Here is a 20,976-nt window from a genome sequence, read left to right on the forward strand (position 1 = left end):
AGTCCTTGTGTATGTTTGAACATTCTGATATTAATGCTTTGGTGATGCTTTTGCTCTTTCTTCCAGTGTGGAAATATGGCCAGGGAAGGCCTGAGGGTCTTGGTTGTTTCTAAGAAGTCTCTAACAGAGGAACAGTACCAAGACTTTGAGGTTAGTAGCATCCCCTCTGTCTTTGAACGAGCTTCAATGTAACTGTCATCATCACGTTGATCCATAGAGTATGGGACTGTGCAGTAACCCAAGCCAACAGAAGGAGGATGATGTTTAGATAGAGAATGAATTGACTGTCCTGAGTAACCAAGCCCACCGTGAGCGACCTTGACATTTCAGTGTATCATAGCCATTTGGCAAACTAATTAGTGAGGCTGAAGCCCAGGGTATCCATCTTGGTTTGAGCACATCCACATAGTGTCGTAAATAGAAGAGGAATTCCTTTTGATCAACGTCTGGGTATGACATGTGAAACCAGGTGTGGTAATATTCTTACAACAACATGAATTGTTTACTTTTACTAGTTGATGCACCTCCCTCTCCATGTGTTGTTTTTAGTTTACCAGTATAGTATTATTATTATTATTATTATTATTATTATTAGTGCCACTCCTCACACTCCTTATGAGATTAAATACATTTATATTTGTGTTGGATGACAATTTGTTTATCTTCCTCCACAAAATACACTCTTTTCAGGTGTTGTCTTGGAGTTGTCATGTCCTCTCAAGTATTTTATATCTGCTAGGTAGCCTACCTGCCAACAACAACAAATACAAAAACAAAATAGTTTCCACAGATACTCACCATTGTTCTTAAGATGTCAAAGTGTGTTGTTTGATACTCGGATATCCCTCCCTCCCTCCCTCCCTCCCTCCCTCCCTCACACACACACACACACACACACACACACTCTCCCATTCTCAATGCAGGGTGAGCGGGCGGATGGGTGGGCAGTGTCTCCCCTGCAGCTCCACCAGGCCCATTGCTGGAGTGTATAATTGTGTGAGCTGGCTGGTGGGCGGTGGTGACTCACCAGCTAAGTGACTCACACACAAAGCTTGTGTTCCTGAGTGAGTCACTCGGATAGTTTTTGCTTTATCTCCTCTGAAAATTGCCCTCTGAGCTGGAGACTGCTGGCCATTTACTTGCTCCTTCCAAATCCTTCTCATCCAAAACATGTTATATTTGATGATTTTGTATGTTTGACAGTTAATAAATCGAACTAGCTAAACTCCAATATGCTATATTCAGATAAAGTCATACAATCCAAATATTTTCACCACATTTCTCCTGTTACTTTCTCCACAGGCCCGATACGTCCAGGCCAAGCTGAGTGTGCACGACCGGTCTCTGAAGGTTGCCACGGTGATCGAGAGCCTGGAGATGGAGATGGAGCTGCTGTGTCTGACTGGGGTGGAGGACCAACTGCAGGCTGACGTACGGCCCACCCTGGAGATCCTACGCAATGCAGGCATCAAGGTCAGGGGTCACCGGGGCAGGGGGGAGACGGCCGTATAGCAACAATTCACTTCAATACATTTTACATTTACATTTGAGTCATTTAGCAGACGCTCTTATCCAGAGTGCATACATTTTCATACTTTTTTTCAATACACTTTATTTATCTCTGGGGTTTATGCCCTCTGAAACTGTTGTTATGTGTTGTGTCATTGTATGAATGTTAAAGCGTGTTAATCACACAGAAATGTAATTTTAAAACTGTATTACCTGTGTAGGTGTGGATGTTAACTGGAGACAAGCTGGAAACAGCCACGTGCACGGCTAAGAACGCCCATCTGGTGACCCGCAACCAGGACATCCACATCTTTAGATCGGTGAGTGGAGAAGCAGTAGAGGACATTTTTCTGTTCAACCACTGCACTTTGAATATAATGTTTATTGTGGATTAGAATAAATAGCTTTAGCATACGGGGTCATTCCAAGTTCATCGGGTCATCCACAGTTTCCTGTCGTCTGCGCTGACCTCATGGGGACATCCATCCTCTGTGTGGTGAAGGCCCATAGCTGTGCTTATGTAGTCCCCAAGCAATTTTAACCCAGCCCAGCCCAGCTAGGATCCACTGGCTATTTGGTCAGCCCAACAATAAATCACTTCTCACAAGAATAAGCATTCAAACCAGTGTCAACCAGACCAGAGCCTTCCAGACCTGGGTTCAAATACTATTTGATATCGTTTCATAAACTTAAGCTGTGCTTGACTGGCACTACAAGCAGTCTAAAATAAACACTTATAGTACATGGATTTGAACTATTTTAAATACTATTTGACCCCAGGTCTGGAAACAGGCCTGTGAGGACCAGCTGAGCCACTTCCTGAGGGAACACAAAGACAGAGAACCTAACTTTCTAATTTGTTTTGCAGGCTTAGCTCTCAAACTGCACAATTGCTTTGATAGTCTGTTGACTTCCCCTTTGGCTTTCGTCTAGTTGCAGAAAAGCTTGCCTGCCATAGGAAGGTTAGGACTTGCGTACAACAGTTGTTACTGGAAGAGGATAACAATGACTGGCACAGCATGACAACAATCCCTTTGCTTCTCCCAGCAGAGCAGGGCAGGCAGGGGCTGTGACTGTTGAGTGGTCCAATAGCCAAGGCATCTGCTATTGGCTTCCTGGTTCGACACAAATGGCACTGGGTTGAAGACTTGACGTATGAACAGGCAATAGAAGAGGAATATAGCCATACTAGTGCAGAACATTGGTTGACAGATTGATGTCTTGTTGTCATTTCCAGTTCCACATTTTTGGAATTCCAAGTACACATATAAGTTTGACACAGTTGCAGAAACTATGGGATGTGTTCTTGTTAATATGGACCTCAGGTTAGAAAATTTGCCCTATTGCAATGTCCACACAATCAACCTCCATATTTCATAAGAAATAGTAGTCTATATAAACCCACAAAATCAGCCATGGTTGAGCGGGTTCATGTCCTGGTCGTCATTATGGTTTCATACCTTACATCCTGTTTCCATTGATCATCCTTGAGATGTTTCTACAACTTGATTGGAGTCCAACTGTGGTAAATCCAATTGATTGGACATGATTTGGAAAGGCACACACCTATCTACAGTGGGGGAAAAAAGTATTTAGTCAGCCACCAATTGTGCAAGTTCTCCCACTTAAAAAGATGAGAGAGGCCTGTAATTTTCATCATAGGTACACGTCAACTATGACAGACCCAAAAAAAATCCAGAAAATCACATTGTAGGATTTTTAATGAATTTATTTGCAAATTATGGTGGAAAATAAGTATGTGGTCAATAACAAAAGTTTCTCAATACTTTGTTATATACCCTTTGTTGGCAATGACACAGGTCAAATGTTCTCTGTAAGTCTTCACAAGGTTTTCACACACTGTTGCTGGTATTTTGGCCCATTCCTCCATGCACATCTCCTCTAGAGCAGTGATGTTTTGGGGCTGTCGCTGGGCAACACGGACTTTCAACTCCCTCCAAAGATTTTCTATGGGGTTGAGATCTGGAGACTGGCTAGGCCACTCCAGGACCTTGAAATGCTTCTTACGAAGCCACTCCTTCGTTGCCCGGGCGGTGTGTTTGGGATCATTGTCATGCTGAAAGACCCAGCCACGTTTCATCTTCAATGCCCTTGCTGATGGAAGGAGGTTTTCACTCAAAATCTCACGATACATGGCCCCATTCATTCTTTCCTTTACACGGATCAGTCGTCCTGGTCCCTTTGCAGAAAAACAGCCCCAAAGCATGATGTTTCCACCCCCATGCTTCACAGTAGGTATGGTGTTCTTTGGATGCAACTCAGCATTCTTTGTCCTCCAAACACGACGAGTTGAGTTTTTACCAAAATGTTATATTTTGGTTTCATCTGACCATATGACATTCTCCCAATCCTCTTCTGCATAATCCAAATGCACTCTAGCAAACTTCAGACGGGCCTGGACATGTACTGGCTTAAGCAGGGGGACACGTCTGGCACTAAAGGATTTGAGTCCCTGGCGGCGTAGTGTGTTACTGATGGTAGGCTTTGTTACTTTGGTCCCAGCTCTCTGCAGGTCATTCACTAGGTCCCCCCGTGTGGTTCTGGGATTTTTGCTCACCGTTCTTGTGATCATTTTGACCCCACGGGGTGAGATCTTGCGTGGAGCCCCAGATCGAGGGAGATTATCAGTGGTCTTGTATGTCTTCCATTTCCTAATAATTGCTCCCACAGTTGATTTCTTCAAACCAAGCTGCTTACCTATTGCAGATTCAGTCTTCCCAGCCTGGTGCAGGTCTACAATTTTGTTTCTGGTGTCCTTTGACAGCTCTTTGGTCTTGGCCATAGTGGAGTTTTGAGTGTGACTGTTTGAGGTTGTGGACAGGTGTCTTTTATACTGATAACAAGTTCAAACAGGTGCCATTAATACAGGTAACGAGTGGAGGACAGAGGAGCCTCTTAAAGAAGAAGTTACAGGTCTGTGAGAGCCAGAGATCTTGCTTGTTTGTAGGTGACCAAATACTTATTTTCCACCATAATTTGCAAATAAATTCATTAAAAATCCTACAATGTGATTTTCTGGATTCTTTTTTCTCAATTTGTCTGTCATAGTTGACGTGTACCTATGATGAAAATTACAGGCCTCTCTCATCTTTTTAAGTGGGAGAACTTGCACAATTGGTGGCTGACTAAATACTTTTTTCCCCCACTGTATGTTCAACATTTAACAGTTGATCAGTTCACCCTGATGCTAATCTAGAGTGTGGGTGACAGTTGCAGTCAGGAGAGCAGCTACTCCTGCTGCTGTGGGTTAGATAGCTATCTGTGTGTCTGTGACGTGATGGTAAGCGATATACTGTCTGTGGTCCTAGGTGACAACACGAGGAGAGGCCCATCTGGAGCTCAATGCTTTCAGGAGGAAACACGACTGTGCTCTGGTCATATCAGGGGACTCACTGGAGGTAAGCTGAGCATCGTCCTCACTCTGAACACTTTACCTTATCTGTGTAAACCAAACCAAAGCACTGTTACTGAAGAGGCCTTTGGTGGTGGCTGTGGTATTGGTAAGAGTCAGTCTAACATTGGTTAAAGTTTAACTGAGACGCTTGTGAAACGTCAGCCGGTGTTGAGTCTTATCCAATCACACTGCTGTATTGTTTTGGGTCTCAATTGACAACTGCCTAGATAAATGTAACAGACGTTGAGGAAGGAGTTTATATCATTGATAAAGATCCAGACATAAACCACAGTTGGTCGTTGGTCCCAGTTGTTGTTCAACCCTCATCTATCATACTCTGCTTCTCCTGCAGGTGTGTCTGAAGTTCTATGAGTATGAGTTTATGGAGCTGGCGTGTCAGTGTCCTGCGGTGGTGTGTTGTCGCTGCGCTCCGACCCAGAAGGCCCAGATAGTCCGGCTGCTGCAGGAGCGCACAGGCAAACTCACCTGTGCTGTAGGTGAGTCTCCCCAGTGTCAGCCCCAAGCCTTTCTCTATTGGGACATTACAGGAGTTAACAAATAGGCTACTCTCAATTCAGCTCACTGAAACTCTCCAATGACATTTCACTGCAGGGTTACTGACCTGTACGATTTAAGATATTGAATGGTATTGTTTTCATGATATAAACTTGATAAACAGTTTTCATCATAGTATTTGCTTTGGGTAATGATTGATGTCCGATCGAGGGAGTCGCACGCACACACAGACAGACAGACAGGCAGGCAGACACAGACAGACACACGAACACACACACACACACACACACAAAGCCCTCTCTGCTGTGAGTCACATTAACAGACGTGTTCCTCCTGACACTTCCACTGTCTGTTTGTTTTCTCTTAGGGGATGGAGGAAACGATGTCAGCATGATCCAGGAAGCCGACTGTGGCGTGGGAGTGGAGGGCAAAGTAAGAATCTCTCTGTCCCTGTCACACACACTGTCCCTGTCACCCTGATGCTTTCACACACACACTGTCGCTGCTGTCAGCCTGTGCCGTGTGTTTGCTGGGAGCTGGCTCCCCTCTGGCCAGAGCACCTTTTAACATCCATTTGTCACTATGTCATTTCATGCACAGATGATTCCCTTTTGACTGTGTGAAAACATGTCATGGGTGTAGAGGAAATGAATGTGACGTTGTCTTCTGACAATGTGGTATTGTCTTCTGTTCTGATTGGGACTTCTTGAACTGTAGTACTGACAGGTCAACCATGTAGAGTTCCTACCTTATTGACACCTTGCTATGGACCAGAGCTCCACATAAAGTCAGTAGTTGGTAGATATTGATTTAACTGTGGCAGAAATAGGGAACTTGTTTCCTCTAAACCTTTCTTTATATACACTCGTAAAAAGTGTTATGCTGGTTACCAAAGACCTTTGCTAACCTTTTCTAAATGTATCTTAGAATGTCTTAAAAATTCCACCACCATGTTGTTGGTTGACAGGAAGGGAAACAGGCATCGCTGGCTGCAGACTTCTCTGTGACTCAGTTCAAGCACTTGGGCAGACTCCTCATGGTCCACGGGCGGAACAGCTACAAGAGATCCGCCGGCCTCTCCCAGTTCGTCATCCACCGGAGCCTGTGCATCAGCACCATGCAGGTAGGCAGGACCAGGGTACCAAATGGTGGAGTGGAGTGGGGTGGGGAGTGAGTCAGGATCTGGGTACCAAATGGTGGAATTGGGTGGGGAGTGAGCCAGGACCAGGGTACCAAATGGTGGAGCGGGGTGGGGAGTGTGTCAGGACCAGGGTACCAAATGGTGGAGTGGAGTGAGGAGTGTCAGGACAGGGAGTGCCAGCAGCTTCTCTGGAAGCCTCGTCACCATGCAGCACCAGCACCAGAGCCCCAGAGGCAGTGGGTAGTGAGAGTACCTAGGGCCAGGCATAGAGAGGTGGAGCAGGGTGGGGAGTGAGTCAGAGCAGGGGACCCCAGGAGCTCTTCTGGGAGGCCCCGTCCTTCAGCGTCTAATCCCCAGCCTCAGCCCTAGTGAGTACCACAGCCCAAGCACCAGGCCAGCTCTTCAGCCCTATAGTCTCCCAGACCAGGCCATAGACTCGTTCGGGAGGCCCCCAATGTGTCTCGGATTAACGCTGCCCCCAACCACAGCTGTTAACCCCCAGGAGTCGATGTCCGCGCCCTCGCGGAAATCTAATTAGCATAATAAAAAATCTGTAATGCCATGAGTGTGCAAAGCTGTATTCAAGGCAAAGGGTGGCTATTTGAAGAATCTCAAATATGAAATATATTTGGATTTGTTTAACACTTTTTTGGTTACTACATGATTCCATATGTTTTGATGTCTTCACTATTATTCTACAATGTAAAAAATTGTAAAAATAAAGAAAAATCTTTGAATGAGTAGGTGTGTCCAAACTTTTGACTGGTAGTGTATATCTTCTTGATACTTCAAGAGGTCTTAAAATTCGAAGTCAAATAGCAAAATGGTCCTTGGTATGACCTTCTTAAAATAATTCCATATAGCTTAAATGAAAGTAATAAGTATATTGTTTTGAAAATGATGTAAATTATGTTTTGTAGTAGTGTATTACAGTTCTCAATATGAAATGAACCCCCCCAACCCTACCACCCCTCCCCTGATTGGAGTAAATTAACGGACAACAGTACGTCTTCTGCTGCTACTTACAGCTATTTTCGCTAACATGTACGATATTTGTAGTTAAATAATTATACATATATTTCAAATTTCCTCTTTCTGCAAGTGCTGGATTTTCACCCACAGCAGCCAATCCACCATTAATTCTGATCTTAACTCCTACCCGCCAATGTACACAGATTAACTCCTCTTTCACAGTATAATACAATTTTGCTATGATGATGACTCATTCATGATCTCTTCTTCCCCCAGGCTGTCTTCTCCTCTGTCTTCTACTTTGCGTCTGTCCCCCTCTACCAAGGATTTCTCATTATTGGGTGAGCTGAGCTGAGCTGATCTTTTCTCAATAGCAGTGGCTTATCAGGATGGCATTTCAGCTATGTGTTAGTCGTGTTGCTATGACATTGAGATTGTGTTGACATATTGTTGCATTGGGTTGAATGTAGAAAAAATATGAAATTACTTTAACCCTGCTGAGTCATCAAAATCTAATTAAAAGACCCTCTTCAGCCTTAGAATGGAGCTCAGAGCACTCCATTGACGTCTGTGAGAATTTATATAAGTAACCATACTTGAATAAGCTTCAGCTTTAATTTTATATCCAGCATAAATCGATTTTGAGAAATGTCAGGAAATGAGATGCCTGAAATGTTCTATCGTTTGGGGAAAAATGTAATAACTGTATTTGTTACATTTACCTGCCTAACTTCTCAGTTAAAACATAGTTTCTGTGTTTAATTTCTTACATAAATCATTGATCAATTCCCATTAAATTGTTAATGTTCTTTATTCTAGCTACTCCACCATCTACACCATGTTCCCTGTGTTCTCCCTCGTGTTGGATAAAGATGTCAAGTCAGAAGTAGCTATGCTCTATCCTGAGTTATATAAGGATCTCCTAAAAGTAATACACTGTCTGCATTATTTGACTTTATTGGCTGTATAATATGGCCGTATAATATGGCTGTATAATATGACTGTAGAAATGGCTGTAGAATATGGCTGTATAATATTGCTGTATAATATGACTGAAAATATGCATTATATCAAAATAATCTACTGCATAAATTTCCATAACCTTCAGAGTAGTATACAGTGGCTTGCGAAAGTATTCACCCCCCTTGGCATTTTTCCTATTTTGTTGCCTTACAACCTGGAATGAAAATTGATTTTTGGGGGGTTTGTATCATTTGATTTACACAACATGCCTACCACTTTGAAGATGCAAAATATTTTTTCTTGTGAAACAAACAAGAAATAAGACAAAAAAAACAGACAACATGAGCGTGCATAACTATTCACCTACCCAAAGTCAATACTTTGTAGAGCCACCAGCAATTACAGCTGCAAGTCTCTTGGGGTATGTCTCTATAAGCTTGGGATTTTTGCCCATTCTTCAAGGCAAAACTTCTCCAGCTCCTTCAAGTTGGATGGGTTCTGCTGGTGTACAGCAATCTTTAAGTCATACCACAGATTCTCAATTGGATTGATGTCTGGGCTTTGACTAGGCCATTCCAAGACATTTAAATGTTTCCGCTTAAACCACTCGAGTGTTGCTTTAGCAGTATGCTTAGGGTCATTGTCCTGCTGGAAGGTGAACCTCCGTCCCAGTCTCAAATCTCTGGAAGACTGAAACAGGTTTCCCTCAAGAATTTCCCTGTATTTATCGCCATCCATCATTCCTTCAATTCTGACCAGTTTCCCTGTCCCTGCCGATGGAAAAACATCCCCACAGCATGATGCTGCCACCACCATGCTTCACTGTGGGGATGGTGTTCTCTGGGTGATGAGAGGTGTTGGGTTTGCGCCAGACATAGCGTTTTCCTTGATGGCCAAAAAGCTCAATTTTAGTCTCATCTGAGCAGAGTATCTTCTTCCATATGTTTGGGGAGTCTCCCAAACATGTTTGCTTATTTTTTCTTTAAGCAATGGCTTTTTTCTGGCCACTCTTCAGTAAAGCCCAGCTCTGTGGAGTGTACAGCTTAAAGTGATCCTATGGACAAATACTCCAATCTCCGCTGTGGAGATTTGCAGCTCCTTCAGGGTTATCTTTGGTCTCTTTGTTGCCTCTCTGATTAATGCCCTCCTTGCCTGGTCCGTGAGTTTTGGTGGGCGGCCCTCTCTTGGCAGGTTTGTTGTGGGGCCATATTCTTTCAATTTTTTAATAATGGAGTTAATGGGGCTCCGTGGATGTTCAAAGTGTCTGATATTTTTTTATAACCCAATCCTGATCTGTACTTCTCCACAACTTTGTCCCTGACCTGTTTGGAGAGCTCGTTGGTCTTCATGGTGCCGCTTGCTTGGTTTTGGCCCTTGCTTAGTGGTGTTGCAGACTCTGCGGCCTTTCAGAACAGGTGTATATATACATTTACATTTACATTTACGTCATCTAGCAGACGCTCTTATCCAGAGCGACTTACAAATTGGTGCATTCAACTTATGATAGCCAGTGGGACAACCACTTTTTTGTTTGTTTTTTGTTTTTTTGTTTTTTTTATGGGGGGGTCGAAGGATTACTTTTATACTATTCCAGGTATTCCTTAAAGAGGTAGGGTTTCAAGTGTCTCCGGAAGGTGGTCAGTGACGCCGCTGTCCTGGCGTCGTGGGGGAGCTTGTTCCACCATTGGGGTGCCAGAGCAGCGAATAGCTTTGACTGGGCTGAGCGGGAACTGTGCTTCCGTAGAGATAGGGGGGCTAGCAGGCCAGAGGTGGATGGGTGTAGGGTCTGATCAAAGCCTGAAGGTAAGGCGGTGCCGTTCCCCTCACAGCTCCGTAGGCAAGCACCATGGTCTTGTAGTAGATGCGAGCCTCAACTGGAAGCCAGTGGAGTGTGCGGAGGAGCGGGGTGACATGAGAGAACTTGGGAAGGTTGAACACCAGACGGGCTGCAGCGTTCTGGATAAGTTGTAGGGGTTTAATGGCACAGGCAGGGAGCCCAGCCAACAGCGAGTTGCAGTAATCCAGATGGGAGATGACAAGTGCCTGGATTAGGACCTGTGCCGCTTTCTGTGTAAGGTAGGGTCGTACTCTGCGAATGTTGTAGAGCATGAACCTGCAGGATCGGGTCACCGCTTTGATGTTAGCGGAGAACGACAGGGTGTTGTCCAGGGTCACGCCAAGGTTCTTTGCACTCTGGGAGGAGGACACAATGGAGTTGTCAACCGTGATGGCGAGATCATGGAGCGGGCAGTCCTTCCCCGGGAGGAAGAGCATCTCCGTCTTGCCGAGGTTCAGCTTGAGGTGGTGATCCGACATCCACACTGATATGTCTGCCAGACATGCGGAGATGCGATTCGCCACCTGGTTATCAGAAGGGGAAAGGAGAAAATTAATTGTTTGTCGTCTGCGTAGCAATGATAGGAGAGACCATGTGAGGATATGACAGAGCCAAGTGACTTGGTGTATAGAGAGAATAGGAGAGGGCCTAGAACTGAGCCCTGGGGGACACCAGAGGTGAGAGCACGTGGTGCGGAGACAGATTCTCGCCACGCCACCTGGTAGGAGCGACCTGTAAGGTAGGACGCAATCCAAGAGTGAGCAGCGCCGGAGATGCCCAACTTGGAGAGGGTGGAGAGGAGGATCTGATGGTTCACAGTATCAAAGGTGCAGGTACAGTGGGGGAAAAAAGTATTTAGTCAAATCAAATCAAATCAAATTTTATTGGTCACATGCGCCGAATACAACAGGTGCAGACATTACAGTGAAATGCTTACTTACAGCCCTTAACCAACAGTGCATTTATTTTAAACAAAAAAAGTAAGAATAAAACAACAACAAAAAAAGTGTTGAGAAAAAAAAGAGCAGAAGTAAAATAAAGTGACAGTAGGGAGGCTATATATACAGGGGGGTATCGTTGCAGAGTCAATGTACGGGGGCACCGGCTAGTTGAGGTAGTTGAGGTAATATGTACATGTGGGTAGAGTTAAAGTGACTATGCATAAATACTTAACAGAGTAGCAGCAGCGTAAAAAGGATGGGGTGGGGGGGCAGTGCAAATAGTCCGGGTAGCCATGATTAGCTGTTCAGGAGTCTTATGGCTTGGGGGTAGAAGCTGTTGAGAAGTCTTTTGGACCTAGACTTGGCACTCCGGTACCGCTTGCCGTGCGGTAGCAGAGAGAACAGTCTATGACTAGGGTGGCTGGAGTCTTTGACAATTTTGAGGGCCTTCCTCTGACACCGCCTGGTATAGAGGTCCTGGATGGCAGGAAGCTTTGCCCCAGTGATGTACTGGGCCGTACGCACTACCCTCTGTAGTGCCTTGCGGTCGGAGGCCAAGCAGTTGCCATACCAGGCGGTGATGCAACCAGTCAGGATGCTCTCGATGGTGCAGCTGTAGAATTTTTTGAGGATCTGAGGACCCATGCCAAATCTTTTTAGTCAGCCACCAATTGTGCAAGTTCTCCCACTTAAAAAGATGAGAGAGGCCTGTAATTTTCATCATAGGTACACGTCAACTATGACAGACAAATTGAGAAAAAAAAATCCAGAAAATCACATTGTAGGATTTTTAAGGAATTTATTTGCAAATTATGGTGGAAAATAAGTATTTGGTCACCTACAAACAAGCAAGATTTCTGGCTCTCACAGACCTGTAACTTCTTCTTTAAGAGGCTCCTCTGTCCTCCACTCGTTACCTGTATTAATGGCACCTGTTTGAACTTGTTATCAGTATAAAAGACACCTGTCCACAACCTCAAACAGTCACACTCAAAACTCCACTATGGCCAAGACCAAAGAGCTGTCAAAGGACACCAGAAACAAAATGGTAGACCTGCACCAGGCTGGGAAGACTGAATCTGCAATAGGTAAGCAGCTTGGTTTGAAGAAATCAACTGTGGGAGCAATTATTAGGAAATGGAAGACATACAAGACCACTGATAATCTGGGGCTCCACGCAAGATCTCACCCTGTGGGGTCAAAATGATCACAAGAATGGTGAGCAAAAATCCCAGAACCACACGGGGGGACCTAGTGAATGACCTGCAGAGAGCTGGGACCAAAGTAACAAAGCCTACCATCAGTAACACACTACGCCGCCAGGGACTCAAATCCTTTAGTGCCAGACGTGTCCCCCTGCTTAAGCCAGTACATGTCCAGGCCCGTCTGAAGTTTTCTAGAGTGCATTTGGATGATCCAGAAGAGGATTGGGAGAATGTCATATGGTCAGATGAAACCAAAATATAACTTTTTGGTAAAAACTCAACTCGTCGTGTTTGGAGGACAAAGAATGCTGAGTTGCATCCAAAGAACACCATACCTACTGTGAAGCATGGGGGTGGAAACATCATGCTTTGGGGCTGTTTTTCTGCAAAGGGACCAGGACGACTGATCCGTGTAAAGGAAAGAATGAATGGGGCCATGTATCGTGAGATTTTGAGTGAAAACCTCCTTCCATCAGCAAGGGCATTGAAGATGAAACGTGGCTGGGTCTTTCAGCATGACAATGATCCCAAACACACCGCCCGGGCAACGAAGGAGTGGCTTCGTAAGAAGCATTTCAAGGTCCTGGAGTGGCCTAGCCAGTCTCCAGATCTCAACCCCATAGAAAATCTTTGGAGGGAGTTGAAAGTCCGTGTTGCCCAGCGACAGCCCCAAAACATCACAGCTCTAGAGGAGATCTGCATGGAGGAATGGGCCAAAATACCAGCAACAGTGTGTGAAAACCTTGTGAAGACTTACAGAAAACGTTTGACCTGTGTCATTGCCAACAAAGGGTATATAACAAAGTATTGAGAAACTTTTGTTATTGACCAAATACTTATTTTCCACCATAATTTGCAAATAAATTCATTAAAAATCCGACAATGTGATTTTCAGGATTTCTTCTCCTCATTTTGTCTGTCATAGTTGACTTGTACCTATGATGAAAATTACAGGCCTCTCTCATCTTTTTAAGTGGGAGAACTTGCACAATTGGTGGCTGACTAAATACTTTTTTTCCCCACTGTAGGTCTAGAAGGATAAGAGCAGAGGAGAGATAGTTAGCTTTAGCAGTGCGGAGAGCCTCCGTGACACAGAGAAGAGCAGTCTCAGTTGAATGACCAGTCTTGAAACCTGACTGGTTTGGATCAAGAAGGTCATTCTGAGAGAGATAGCAGGAGAGTTGTCTAGAGACGGCACGCTCAAGAGTTTTGGAGAGAAAAGAAAGAAGGGATACTGGTCTGTAGTTGTTGACATCGGTGGGATCGAGTGTAGGTTTTTTGAGGAGGGGTGCAACTCTCGCTCTCTTGAAGACGGAAGGGACATGGCCAGCGGTCAAGGATGAGTTGATGAGCGAGGTGAGGTAAGGGAGAAGGTCTCCGGAAATGGTCTGGAGAAGAGAGGAGGGGATCATACTGAGATCATGTGACAGATCATGTGACGCTAAGATTGCACACAGTTGGACTTTATTGAACTAATTATGTGACTTCTGAAGGTAATTGGTTGCACCAGATCTTATTTAGGGGCTTCATAGCAAAGGGGGTGAATACATATGCATGCATCACTTTTCCGTTATTTATGTTTTTTGAATTTTTTTAAACAAGTAATTTTTTTCATTTCACTTCACCAATTTTGACTATTTTGTGTATGTCCATTACATGAAATCCAAATAAAAATCAATTTAAATTACAAGTTGTAATGCAACAAAATAGGAAAAACGCCAAGGGGAATGAATACTTTTGCAAGGCACTGTATCTACAGTATACACACACACTCTGTTCAGATTTCATTTAATGTCACTGTTATCGTGAGTGTATTTATAGTTAATTATATTGTATTAAATATGTTATTTTTCTATTCCTCTCTCAGGGTCGACCTTTGTCCTTTAAGACCTTTCTGATATGGGTCCTAATAAGTATCTACCAAGGTAAGAAGACATTGATGCAATGTGTGATGGAAGTAATAATGGAACTAAGTAGAAATAAAGGCTTGCATTCCTATAGATTCTTAGGAATTTGTTATGTTTTGTTGTTGGGGAAAACATCTAATTCCTTTAGGCCTCTCTCACACAGATAGTACTTTAGAAACTGCCCTGCCCTGTGGTGTAGGATCCATGATGCTCCCCACCAGCCCACACACTTTCTTCTTAATTAATAGAAGTGGAGTTTATTTATGTCTGTGGTTTGTAAATGTTAAATAACCTAAGGTGGTTTTCCAACAAGGACTATTTGTATTGCAAAGGCGTTGTCAGAATCATCCAAAGCTACACCCTAAACCTTTAGTCTACAGCTCAGCGCTCAGTCCCTAACTCCCACCTCTCCCTCTCAAAACAGAGTGTGGCAGAATATTCTGACATTTCCTTTGCCATTATCCTTTTTATCCTTATTTGCTATTGAGTGGGCTTTGGTTTCTGTGTTTAAGGCCATTGGTGGGTTGTTTGGTATCGATTCCATTACAGTTGTCCACGGAGGCAATGTTTTGTATGCTTTTATAAGAAGAAAAATATTTTATTGTCCAATGTACTGAATGTACAACGGAAAATGTACATCTGGTTTATCCCAACCACTCTGAACTTTACTCTATGTGATGTGTATAAGCAATACCTTCAAGTACAATGTTGCTGTCTTTTATACATAACTGTGATACTGTATGACCCATGTCAGATCTGTTGGTATTAATTACATTTTCAATCGCTGGAAGTGTATCTTTACTTCCCGTTTTAAAGGTCACAATAACATGGAAAAGTGTTAAAAATTATGGAAACGTGTTACATTTCCCATCCTCTTCCCCTCACAGCTACAAATCCTGACATCGATCCCCTTATTTTTTAAATGTTAAACTCTCTCTTCATTGTATTTCTGTAGTCCATTCCTCTGATGGTAGTGTTGGAATAACTGATGTATAACAGAACAGTTAGAGCCAAGGTTCAGGTTGAGCATTAAAGTTTGCCAGTCATGCATTTAAACGGCACCATACAGATGTCCGTTGATTGACAATAAAAGCACATGCACATCGATACAAGCAGTGGCAGTGCGTTTGACATTGTGCTAACCTGTTCTCTGTGCTCCTCAGGCAGTATCATCATGTATGGGGCGTTGCTGCTGTTTGAGTCGGAGTTTGTCCACATCGTGGCCATCTCCTTCACCTCTCTGATCCTCACGGAGCTGCTGATGGTGGCGCTCACCATCCAGACATGGCACTGGCTCATGATCGTAGCCGAGCTACTCAGTCTGGCCTGCTATATTGCCTCACTCGTCTTCCTGCACGAGTTCATCGGTGGGTAAACACACATACTTAACACCCACACACATTTGATGACATGTTTCTGGCCAAGGAATTCCGATGTCAGGAATTTTGATACAGATGAGAAAAATAATAATGCATCCACAATTGTATTAACTTGTACACAGTGATAGATTGATAGTAATGGGCTTTCACTGCCCTTGGAGTTGTACGTCAGCATTCAGTGATGATAGGCTCTTCTCCATTCATACTGTGCCCCTGGGCTGTCTGAGACCTGGCATGTACTGCCAGTAGGAAGTCCTGCTAAAGGTGAATAAAGGGACAAACAGTACCAGAGGAGTGCAGCCAGCCACCGGCATGCAAGAGTGTTGAAGTGGAAATGCCAAAGCCTCGTGTTAGTTTCCTGCTCCCGCTACCACACACATGCTGGCCAAGGTCTTTGTGTTTATGACTAAACAGCTAGCTGTAGTTTAGAAACTACTGTGCCACATGTAGAACCTCACACACTGCCAATTATGTTTTTTATGGAATTTAATGTTGGCTGTAATTATGTTGTTCATGAAATATAAACAGTGGTAGGCGGCAGACATATGTCACTTAAAAAGCCCAAGTGAAGCGAGAAATGCAAGAAATTGAGTAGTTGCATAGATTCCAATCAGTTACTTCACAGTCTGTAGTTGCGTTTTCCAAGCGTTATTTTAGGCCTTTATGTGGGGTGTGGAGGTCCATTTTCAGACCACAGCATTATGACCTGAACGTGGTCAAAGTACCCTTCTCGTCCTTCTCTTTCTTAAAAGAGAGGCCATTTTAACGTTTAACGTCACAAGTAACTCAAAGGGTACATAATGTCCCTGAATGGAACAGCTTGAATCCAAGTCAATTACATGGTAAGCCATTTCACTCATCTGCCATATTAGCAACATGCTAGGTCTCCCTAATCTCCTATTTTCAAAGGGCCAGTGCAGTCAAAAATGTGATTTTCATGTGTTTTATATATTTCCAAACTATGAGGTTGGAATAATACTGTGAAATGATGATAATGCTGATTGAAAAGACTGCCTGAAATTTCAGACTGTTTTGGTGGGATAGAGTTTTGGCCTGCCTGGTAAATTAGTTAATAGACCAATAAGACAAAGAGGTCCAAACCTCTCTGCCAAAAACAGCTAGTTTTCAGTTTCCCCATCCCCACGGGGACATTGCTCTTTGCTAAGAAGCTTTGTTTGTTTCTTTTTGACTATTTTAATTGAAAACAATCACAGTAATGTACTATATTGTTACCCAGAAATTATTTAATATTGAGATAAAATTGGCTGCATTTAACATAACCTTTTAAGTCACTAAATGAACTGAGTAGTGGCAACTGAAACACGAACAGAAGTCATACTAGCCTGATTACATTGTTATACTTACTCAATTCCTCATCTACAGTGCCGTCCATCATTATTGTGACAGTGAAGCATTTCTTTCTTCTTTTGGCTCTGTACTCCAGCACTTTGGATTTGAAATGATACCATTTAATTTGAGGGTGTTATCCATATCGTGTAAACCGTTTGGAAATAACAGCACTTTTTGTACATAGTCCACCCATTTTAGGAGACCAAAAGTATTGGGACAAATTCACTTATGTGTATTAAAGTAAAAACACAAAACAGCAAATGCATCCAACAAGTTAGTGGAGTCACACGCTTGGCGTAATCATTGTATGCTAGGAATTTGGGACCAAATACAAAACTTTTGACTACTTTAATACACGTAAGTAAATTTGTCCCAATACCTTTGGTCCCCTAAAATGGGGGGGAAATGTACAAAAAGTGCTGTAATTTCTAAACGGTTCACCCGATATGGATGAAAATACCCTCAAATTAAAGCTAACCGTCTGCACTTTAACCTCATAGTCATTGTATCATTTAAAATCCCAAAGTGCTGGAGTACAGAGCCAAAACAAAAAACTAAATGTCACTGTCCCAATAATTACGGGGGGCACTGTATAAAACATCTCTGTTTGAATGACCCACCATCCTGCCCTCTGTTTCCTTGACTGTTTCTAGATGTATATTTCATTGCCACGCTGTCTTTCCTGTGGAAGGTGACGGTCATCACCCTGGTGAGCTGTTTGCCCCTCTACATCCTCAAGTACCTGCGCAGACGCTTCTCACCGCCCAACTACTCCAAGCTCACCACTTAGAGAGGGACAAGGCGGCAGCTGTCCCCACCGCCACCACCACCACCACCATACAGTACCTCCATCCCTGCTTCTGTGCTCGCACTCCTCCCTACCTCTCTCATCTATCAGAGCGTATATTTATTAGGACCTAAAGGGTTCCTTTCCCCTTTAATTTATTCTTAAAGGTTCTTGTGCAATTGGAAGAGATGGTGTGGGAAGAAAAAAAGTTTAATTTGAGAAGAGAGAAAGTTGTTGTGTAAGTTTACAATACTTCACTTAGATGTAAAAACTGACAAGTATGACTAAGTATTTTTCCAGACTGATTGGATTGGTGGTTGGATTGACTATCGCTGGTTGGGAATACCATACAATTTAGACTGAAGCCGGAACCGGAATTCTGTGTTTTGTCATGGTCACAGGTCTAGAAATGTGTGAATACCATCAGGAAATAGGTGCCATAATGTACTAACAGAGGGCTATGAGTGCCTCTTAATCATGGACTGACTCATTAACAATTACATTTACATTTTTAAATTTTTGTCATTTAGCAGACGCTCTTATCCAGAGCGACTTACAGTTAGTGAGTGCATACAGTTTCATACTGGCCCCCCGTGGGAAACGAACCCACAACCCTGGCGTTGCAAGCGCCATGCTCTACCAACTGACCTACAAGGGACTATATAGGGAATATAGAAATTCTGTTTGGTATCTAAACATCAGGCCTATAGAACTGTAACAAGAAATGCCTGATTGGATTTGACTAACATACTTGCATAAAAAAATAACACATGCTTGTCAGTCTGAAATGCATTGAATTGGTAATTATGTTTTAATTGCACATATTTATTAAAAGTAATCGTTGTAGTTACATTGGAAAAATAGTGTGAAATGTAATTATTTTATATTCCCCCAAAAAATTCAATGACATACAGTATACTGTAATAGTTACATTACAGATTACGGCACTATCTGTTAATGGGTAACACTGGTATTGAAAGTAGCGTTTCTCAAGGACTTTATGCAATTTGATGTTAAAAACAGTTATGGGGTTTAAAGATGGATGAGTGGACTGATCAGTTCTGTTTGTGTATGTGTTTGTGTGTCACTCAACGACTATAACCCAACCAATTCGAGGTGGCTTGGTTGTTCAATACAGCATGATAACCCACAGTCTCAGATGTCAAAGTGTGAGTCTATCATTTCGTACGTCTGGGTGGAGAATGTTAAAACAGTTTGTGTCTAAACTGAAGAGCATGGTCAATATTCAGCCACTAACAGGATGCTATTTGTAGCCAAGCCATATATTCCACTGGCCCCTGGACTAGCTGTGTGTCCTCTAGGCCAGGGAGTCCGTAGGCTACCCTGTCATGTGGTCACTGCCCACTCCTGATGCCAGTTCTGGCCACACTGTATCATTGCATGATTCACTTTAGTTGTGACATGAAGCCAATTCAAGCCATAGCTGAAAATACTCTGACCACTGTCCGGCTGACCCCTCACCTCACCCAGAGCCGACCCCCACAATTCCCACTGCTTCTCCCCTCACAGACACAGACATAGACATGTCCTGAATAGAAAATAACACTTTTCACCTGCTCAAAGTGGATGGCCCAGTAGAATGTGTTGACGTTCAATACGTATTAGTGCACATTTGAAAAAAATTTTTTTTATTAATTCCTCTCATACTGTTCCTCCCAATTCCTACCTTCCAGTAAATTCAGAGACGACTGGTACAAAACATATAATAGTGTAACTGATGACATTGTGTTGTATTGTCCCAATTTAGATTATTTTCGCTAATGGGACACATTTGACACATTATAAAGATGTAGCCTAATACCATGACGGGGTTACTGTTAAAATGTGTGAATTATTTGTGTCAAATAATGCATACAGTGTGGCATAACTGCTAATTCACTACCTTTATTGTTCAGTTCCCACTGGGCACAGATGTCAATTTCATTGAAATGACATGGAAACAACGTTGATTGAACCAGTGTGTGCCCAGTGTGTTGGAATTACAGGCATTTTGTATTGTGTACCCTACTGTACATCTCCTTATTTAAGTTGACGTTTCAAACATTATTGAAACCCTTTGAATTTGACATGCCTTTTTGCACGGAATTTTGTTAGCACTGACAACTGTACTTTATTTTGTATAATGTGGACTTTGGAGGTTTCAGACCATCAATTGTGGTAGAATGACACTGCATCGTTTGCCTTTTTGAAGCATTGTGTCTTGCATAATTGTAAATAACCTGTTTTTATTTATTAACCTTGATCATTTTGTGTTTGTATAGTTGCATTCTAATTAGCAGAACAAAAAGGGAGGATAGTGTTGAATTGTGAATATTGGTGGTGATAAAATTAATCTCATGTTGTTTTCCTTTCTAGTCACTGAACCTTCATTGTCATTTCTCTGAAATCATTTTTTTTATATTTAAGCTTTTTGTGAGTATGTTTAAGTGCTTAGTTTTTAAACAAAATTCCTCCAGTAAAACTAAACGTAGACTCGGACTGGACTGAGGCTGTACTATAGTGGAAATCTTCCTTATGGAAATCAGTGTGTGTCTCATTTTCACCAGAGGAGGGAGTCCCTGACGCTCAACTCTACAGTCAGCCGCACAATCCAACGAGCAGATCCTGTAGCCTTCACTGTGGAAGGGTCAGTCTATGCCCTGTCTCTTTGACCATGTAATGTCAGATAGGGATTTTATCATGATAGGGAACTATATGGGATTTAGTTAATCTGATAAAATACAGTTGGTATAAAATACATTTTTCAGTTCAGAAAAATTATAATCTTAGCAAATAATACTTGAATCTCACATCAAGTTAGAACATGCACAAGTTAAAATGTATTGAATCTCCCAAGATTTCGCAGTCGTCCCAGAAATGGTTTTAGTTGGAACCAAGCCTCAGCCCAACCCGTAAAACATGGATCAAGCCCAATACTACTGTATGTTCATAATAAAATCCTGCTTCTCTGTCCAACGTTTTTTTCTTGTTCCATGGCCCAAATGCGTAGGTTAAACCATTAAAATAACCCATTTAAGTTAATCAGCCCAATGA

General features: G+C 42.9%; 1 protein-coding gene across 1 annotated transcript in view; it reads left to right on the top strand.

Moving 5' to 3' along the window:
* Positions 1-20,889, top strand: part of LOC311148018 (putative phospholipid-transporting ATPase IIA) — a gene marked incomplete at its 5' end in the record, with an annotated part of 45,233 nt that extends 24,344 nt beyond the window's left edge. The window contains 12 exons of the mRNA XM_084184901.1: positions 67-150; positions 1,303-1,473; positions 1,731-1,829; positions 4,839-4,928; positions 5,277-5,421; positions 5,808-5,872; positions 6,408-6,563; positions 7,830-7,894; positions 8,373-8,481; positions 14,367-14,424; positions 15,570-15,773; positions 17,789-20,889. Of these exons, the coding sequence (XP_084041027.1) occupies positions 67-150; positions 1,303-1,473; positions 1,731-1,829; positions 4,839-4,928; positions 5,277-5,421; positions 5,808-5,872; positions 6,408-6,563; positions 7,830-7,894; positions 8,373-8,481; positions 14,367-14,424; positions 15,570-15,773; positions 17,789-17,925 (1,383 nt within the window). The 3' untranslated portion in view covers positions 17,926-20,889. The remainder of the gene's footprint in view (positions 1-66; positions 151-1,302; positions 1,474-1,730; positions 1,830-4,838; positions 4,929-5,276; positions 5,422-5,807; positions 5,873-6,407; positions 6,564-7,829; positions 7,895-8,372; positions 8,482-14,366; positions 14,425-15,569; positions 15,774-17,788) is intronic.
* Between the last annotated feature and the right edge of the window lie 87 nt (positions 20,890-20,976).

This window comes from Coregonus lavaretus, assembly GCF_964263955.1.
Source record: "Coregonus lavaretus genome assembly, chromosome: 20".
In the NCBI taxonomy this organism is placed as follows: Eukaryota; Metazoa; Chordata; class Actinopteri; order Salmoniformes; family Salmonidae; genus Coregonus; species Coregonus lavaretus.